Source organism: Nicotiana tabacum, chromosome 20 (genome assembly GCF_000715075.1).
Source record: "Nicotiana tabacum cultivar K326 chromosome 20, ASM71507v2, whole genome shotgun sequence".
In the NCBI taxonomy this organism is placed as follows: domain Eukaryota; kingdom Viridiplantae; phylum Streptophyta; class Magnoliopsida; order Solanales; family Solanaceae; genus Nicotiana; species Nicotiana tabacum.
This window is the reverse complement of record NC_134099.1, coordinates 122,183,785-122,191,025: the sequence shown is the minus strand read 5'-3', so window position 1 is coordinate 122,191,025 and position 7,241 is coordinate 122,183,785. Positions and strand designations below refer to the sequence as shown.

Here is a 7,241-nt window from a genome sequence, read left to right as displayed (position 1 = left end):
CGACAGCAGCAAGCACAGTGTCATGTAACTCGGCCCACTAAGCCTTGGCCTCTTGAATCGTTTCGTGCAATTGAGCATCTTTTTGACTGTGGGCCATTTTATCTTGCTCGCTCTGCTGCAACAGAGGCTCGAGCTCTCCCATCTCAGCAACTTTTGCCTCCAATACTGGGAGGCGTGCAGCATATTGATTCCTCTCAGCCAAAAGTTGATCCCTCTTGGAAGCGAGTCCTTGCTTGTCAAGAATCAACCTTTGTAGGCCTTCATAAGCAAGAAATTTGTCTTGCAAAATAGAATATCAAAGTTAGGATTTCCATTACAATAGGTGAATATAAAAGAAGATACGAGTAAACTAGTAAGGTACCTATGCCATGTTGTGCATGGCATTGTTTATCAGGCACTCCAAGGAAAGAGATTGCATTTTCTTCCTATCTTTCTTCGAAGCCAATGGCTTCAAGTAATTCGCAAGCTCCACTGGCTTGGATAAAACAAGGCACCATTTCGAAACCGAAAGAATGGCACTTCTCGTCCTTCGAGGATCTGGGGAAGGGGTTGAATAATTGTGCCCTAAATTCCCATGGTCGGGAGACCGAGGAGGAGAAACACCTCTTCCTTGCTCAGATGGTACCAGTGAAGGAGTGGTAGTTGTTGCCGGTGGCGAATGTGCAGCTGGTGTCAATGAGCGTGAACCCATCAATGTAGAAGGTGAAGAAGCGAGGGTGGCATATGAAATATTGATTGTTATTGGCTCAATAGTCGAAGGTAAAAGAATCCCAAGGTCTGAATCCCTATATCGGAGGCAACAAAGGGGGCCGGGCAACGAGAATCAGCATTCACGATCAATCTCATCTCTCCCCAAAGCGCATCAACTTCATCCGACGTTGGGTTTTGAAGCTCTCTCGACTGAGCATCTGGTTGAGCTGCAGCCGATTCGGTTGTTGCTTATTTATCTTCTTATATGAGTACCAGCCGAGGAAGAGCGTCGTCATTTTTTTTTGCTTGTTCTTGAGCTAAGGACTCAGAGAGGATACACCCTCACCGGAAGCAGATCCGCGGTTCTACTTCGGGCAAGGGCGCCTTGTAACACCCTTCTAAATGTCGATTTCAGGGGAAAATGACAGAGACCTGTGGAAGTCCTCTATCAAGTAAAAAATGGAGTTAGCAACCTTTTCATGAAATTACCTATGTTCGCACAAATATAAAAGGAAAAATGACTCGGTTTACCAAAATTTAGGCCTTCCACCAGTATTTAGGGACCATTTTCTTCTACCGGTAGAATTCCGGTGTTGTAATTTCAAGAATTTTCTGAACTCACTAGTCCAAGCCTTGAACCCATGGAGTTTCCCATTAGGTAACTGGAACAAAAGTAACAAGAAGAATAATTTTTTCATGAAGAAAGGGAATGAATAACTGAAAACTTACTAAAGAGATTCCATGACTCAGGAAAAAATGGAGTGGTGGCAGGGATAATGTCCCTGGTAGCAATGATGACAAATTGCTCCATCCAGCCTCAACCATTGTCATCATCCACGTTGGTGATAAGAGCGTTGTGGCTACATTTGCTGAAGTTTATTATTCACCCACAGAAAACTTTAGGGGAGTAAAGATTCATCATGTATTCAAGGGTAAGGGTTTCCCTGGTCTCTGTGCATAGTTGGCGAAGGGAAGCCACCGTTCGCCATATAGATGGGCCTACTTGTGCTAAGCAGACCTGGTACCGGTGGCAAAACTCCAAAATTATAGGGTCGAGCACTTCATTCGACCCCAGAGAGAATGGGCCCAAAGTAACGTGATACGTGTAGGCCTTCTTGGTAAATGTGGCTCTATCAAATCCGGGGCAAGGATTTCAAGATTTGGACAATTGCAGTCCTCTTTCATAGTAGGGATACTAGAATGGCCAATAAAGGAGGGATACTTACCAACATGCTAAGTCTACGAAGATGTAGAGGTAGCCTTCTCTTGAAAGTCGTTAGCAGTACTGAGATGTTTTGGTATGATGGTGCTTATAGTGTGTGGTTCAGAATCGACATCGGCTTCTTTTTCCTTTATTTCTTTTTTCCTCCACCGAAGAGAAGACCAGTATTTTCAAAGAAAGTAGTGAAAGAAGTCGTGGTAGCAAAAGGTTAGTGAAAGTTTTGCAAAGAATGTTGGACGAGATGGAGAAATTTCTTAGAAAATGCAATGAAGAGAAAGGACTTATGAAAATTTTGGAAGTTATGAAGTAAAAATAATGAGTAGAAGGGGAGTTATAGACGGCAAAAATAGTGGTCATGATTATCTTGAGAACCGACAAAAATGTTTGCTGAATCATGGGGCAACATGTGTTCGTGATATTAAATGTGGGAAGACATACGTCCTTTCAATTGTCAGAGACTATTCCGAAACTTTCCTGCCAAGAACAACATCTTCACTAACTTTCCGGTAACACTAAGACGTATTATTTGAAGGTAGAAAGACTATCTGTATGCGGTAAAATTAATTTATAACAGATGGTCGAATGACACCATGATACGTGAAACCGAAGGCAAGAAAAAGGCAAGTCAGGCAACAACCAATATCAGACACAACGAATATAATCGACATCAGATGAATTTTGAAAGGAGCACAATTAAAGGGTGGAAATCAAGGGTTTGCCATCGAATAGCATTCAATGAAGAAATATTCTCTAACATTAAATGATCGACTGTTGTAGAGAATATTTGTATTCATGGCCTGTCGTTACATATTCATCAATGACTCTTTTATTATCATTTAAGAGGAGCTTCATCCTAGGATCTTGTTTCCCTGGGTTAGGATATAAATAGCAGGCTTAATAACCATTGTAACACATGTAATTTTCTGCAGTCATAAGCTATATTTTACTTTTGCTCTTAATTAAACAACTTTATTTGTATTTTATCATTACTTTCACTTTTGTCTTTGGAGGCTGCACCCGGAGTCCGGCTTGTCATCTTCTTCAATTTCATGTGTTGAATCTCATGTTCAATCTTATTTTTTTATTATTTTTGGATCAAATCTGTTTGTTTGTCTATAAACCACGTAACAAATTTAACTATACAATTTTATGGGTAAACAATTAATGAGGAGGGAATTTATTTCTGTTTGTTCTTTTCAGAGGTCTAATTCACTTGAAATTGTGTACATTATTGATACCAAATTCTGAAGTTAATTTATTGATTTTCGAATATTTTGTTTTTGAATTTTATTGGGCTGCGGGTATGTGTATATCTGGTTCATAGTGTGGGCTGCCATGGTATCTGTAAATCTAAGTTATTGTTCATATTTTAATTTATATAACACATTTTTTTCATTAATCTATTCCCAAAAAAAAAATATGATATATTTTTACAATTATAAAAAATTCAACTTTAAACTCTTCATTTTACCTATTTTATCCTTCATGATAAACTTTTATAACCAAAGAAATGTTATGGCCCCAAAAAGCTTTTACCCCTTAAGCTTTTAAGACCACAAATTTTAAAATTCTTCTTGTTTTTCTTAAACTCCGTGCCGAAATAAACTATCTCATCTAAATTGAAACACGAAGGGACTAATATTTTTGACAGAGTATATCGTACTTAACTTCGCAATATGGTTTTGCATACGGTTGGGGATGGCTACTAGTTTTACTTTCTTTTTATTAATTCAGAATTGGAAAATAATTAAGGAAGAATTTAATTTTGTGGAAAATAATTCAGAACACTATATCCTAGGCTCTGTAAAAGTTGGCGATATATACATGGCTTTATTTTCCACTGTTTAGTTAGGCCAAACTTTTCCAGTTGGTGACTCTGATATTTTGAAGTTAATTCCGAAGACTTTTATTTTTATTATACATGTTTATGGAAATTAAACGGCTAAGAAATAAAAAGATCAATTAAGAAGAACGACACTGATGTTATTTCATGGGCACTTAGGCCTGCATTACATTATTAAGTTTTGCATCCATGCATTGGGACTTAGGCCCTACGTTACATATTTTACATTGCTTAATTTTATTAGAAAGCAGAGGTAATGGACGATAATGCTTCGACCTTTCCAATTCTGTCATCCTTTATGAACACGAAGGCCTTTGCGTTGTCTGTGAGAACCAGACGCCTATATCCACTTTCACTGACTATGCCAACATTTTGGCAAGTAAACGTCTCTCCATAGGGACAGAACACTAGCTTATACGAGCTCCCGAGAGACTTAATTTGAAACCAGCTGTTAACGTCGAGGGGATTTGCCAACTTTGCACCTGTGCTTATAGTGTAGTGCTCCGCGGGTTTAGGGTAGTGGTCGACTTTCCACACGGTTAGGTTAGCACACTTTATATAATCAAGATAGAAATTGATGTTTAACGAAGCAGACTCCACAATCTCCTGATGTTTGGGCTCTTTAGGTTTAAAATAAACCGCGATTCCATCGTCTTTATCACGAGGGGATTGCACAACTGATGTAGGACAAGTGTTTTCATCTTGACCTCCTAGATTAGCAAGGCGCACACCTCCACCGCCGGCACCGTTGAAGGCCGAAACAATAAAGTATCTAGCGCCTTTGTCGAGGGGATGGCCCTTCCAATCCTTTACAACTCTCAATACTTGGTTGCCATGGCCAGTATCAGTAGTGCAAGTTGCCAAGGCTGAAAAGGGAAGGAATGCAAGGGAAAGAAAGAGTAAGATGGATTTCATCTTTTGTTTCTTGGGTTGGATTTACGGAATTTAATTTGTTTTAGATGCTTTATCGTTCTTGCTTACCTCTTGAATTTATAGAGGAGATGTGCCAAGATTTTGCTCTACCTAATGTGAAACATGTGGGTTTAATTGTGGCATTATTGGCGTTGAGAGCATTAATTATTTTTCAACAAGACACCAACTTTTTATCCCATACTAAAAAGAAGCTACTCATTAAAAAATGAGCAGTACGGAGATCTAATATTTAAGAAAAGAAAAGTTTATCGTCTTTGTTGTCTAACCTATTATGCATTGGCCGATCTATAATTTAAAGTTTATGGTTCTCAATACTTAGTTGTCAGGGCCAATATCAGTAGTGCAAGTTGTGCCAAGGCTGAAAAGGGAAGAAATGCAACGGAAAGACAGAGTAAGATGGTCTTCATCTTTTGTTTCTTGGGTTGGACTTATGGAATTTAATTTGTTTTGGATGCTTTATCGTTCTTGCTTACCTCTTGAATTTATAGAGGAGATGTGCCATGATTTTGCTCTAATGTGAACCACGTGGGTTTAATTTTGGCATTATTGGTGCAATCTTTATTGTATTAAAATTATGGGAAAATCTAGAGTCTGATTGGATAAGCTTGTTTTAAGTGACTTTTAAGCCAAAATAGCTTTTAAGTCATAAATTCTAACTTTTTGGTTTTGGCTTGTTTTTGTCATTTTAGCTTAAAAACAAGTGGTTAAAATCATTTTTTTACTTTATCCAAACACTACAAAATGACTTAAAAGTTATTTTAACTTAAAAGCAGTTAAAAGTTTTAAATTCAAGATTAAAAGCATTTAAAAGTTCTAATTTGGCTATGCTTGAAAACTCTTTAATGTCTTCTTTTGATTGTAACAATATTACTACTAGCACACATACGCCTACTCCCAATGGGAGGACTAGGCCATATAACCCCACTTGTTAAACGAAAACATTTCTGCATTACCAAAAATAATATAAAATAAATCCCGCTGCTTCTGACTTTATTTGTCGTCTTTGAATAATTGTGCAATTAAATAGGCTATAATTATACTTAATAGTACTGTCTTCCCATTTTCTTAACTTTTTAACAATGTTTTAGGTAAACAAAGAAATTCGACGTCGTACGTTCATCCATTGTTCCAAACTTATTTTTGTCGTCTTTGGATAATTGTGCAATTATAGAGACCCCACTTATATTTAACTAGATATTATTTCCTATATTTTAACTTTTCAACCTTTTTTAACGAACGGCTATCAGCCCAAAAAAGAGAATATTTTAACACGTAAAAGGACAGTAAAATTAATAGGATTCTTACAACAGCTCAATGAAAAAGAAAGAGGGGAAGGGATAGATATTAGAGAAAGAGGTATATTTGTTTCCTTTCGAAGCCTGGATAGCGACAAAGTAAAAGATATTAGAGTACAATGCTCATTTAGATTGATGGAGTAAAAGAAAAAATTGGAGTATGTATAAACATGTAAGTGGATTCTGAGATATAGAAAAAACATTACCATACAATTTATAAGGAATTAGAGTTGTCAATATGGGCTTGGTCCGTTGGGTCGGGCCAGCCCGTGATTTAGCAGAGCTGGACTAAAATTTTTTGGAGCATATTTAAAAACAAGGCTTTTAAGCCCGGATCGACTAAGCCCGTGGCCCGTGAGGCTTGATTGAGACTGGGCTAGGCCGGCCCGTGGGCCAAATAAAAATATGTATTTAAAATATATAAAAATTATACGACAAAAAAATATCAAGAAGAGTATGCAAGCTTAAAGTTTGTTAAGCTCATCATATTAAAAGATCAAGTCTTAAAACGTTAATTAGTTTTAAAATTTTAATTATTCTTAATATTTAACTAATTAATATTGCATACAAATCATAGATGTATATGAAAGTGAGATATTAAGACAAGCTTCTCATAAGCGGATTCAAATGTATTTGATGAAGATGATGTGTTGGATTCAAATACAAAAAGTTATTAAGTTTTGTAAAAAATTTCCAATTAGATTTTTTTAACTTTTAAATATTTATCTTTTTTAGGTTAGAAGTTAGAACTTAAAGACAAAAAATAAAATTATATTTAAAAAAATAATGGGTCGGCCCATGGGGGCCTGCAGTCCACATAGGGCTGGGGTGGGCTGACCATTATAAGGCCCATCAAAATGATGGGCTAGCCCAGCCCAGCCCGTCAATTGCTAAAGCCCACCCGCCCATATTGATAACTCTATAAGGAATCTTTGTAGAGAGGATAGTAAAAGTATGTCCTTATATTATACCAAATCAATATATAGATGCATGAAATTTGTTTCCACCTAGACTTCTCACACAATATCTATGGTTTATGAATAAATATTCTCATACGTTAAATCACTAAATTAATTATAATTAAGTTGATATGATTTAATACCTTCACAAGGTACTATTCATCATAAAAGAATTTTACGAAAGTTGGCCGTAAAATTTTGGCACCCTCGGTGCGTGATAGCTATATAATAACAAATATCCTTAGTTTCATCATTTTTAAAGATACCAATTTATGACCAAAATGAAATTATTTGTTCTA

General features: G+C 36.6%; 1 protein-coding gene across 1 annotated transcript; it reads right to left on the bottom strand.

The window, feature by feature from the left end:
- Window positions 1-3,874: 3,874 nt before the first annotated feature.
- LOC107810151 (latex serine proteinase inhibitor-like) lies at window positions 3,875-4,780 on the bottom strand. The gene has a single exon (XM_016634891.2). The coding sequence runs from the start codon at window positions 4,668-4,670 to the stop codon at window positions 3,996-3,998; it is 675 nt and encodes a 224-aa protein (XP_016490377.2). The 5' UTR covers window positions 4,671-4,780; the 3' UTR covers window positions 3,875-3,995.
- Window positions 4,781-7,241: the final 2,461 nt, after the last annotated feature.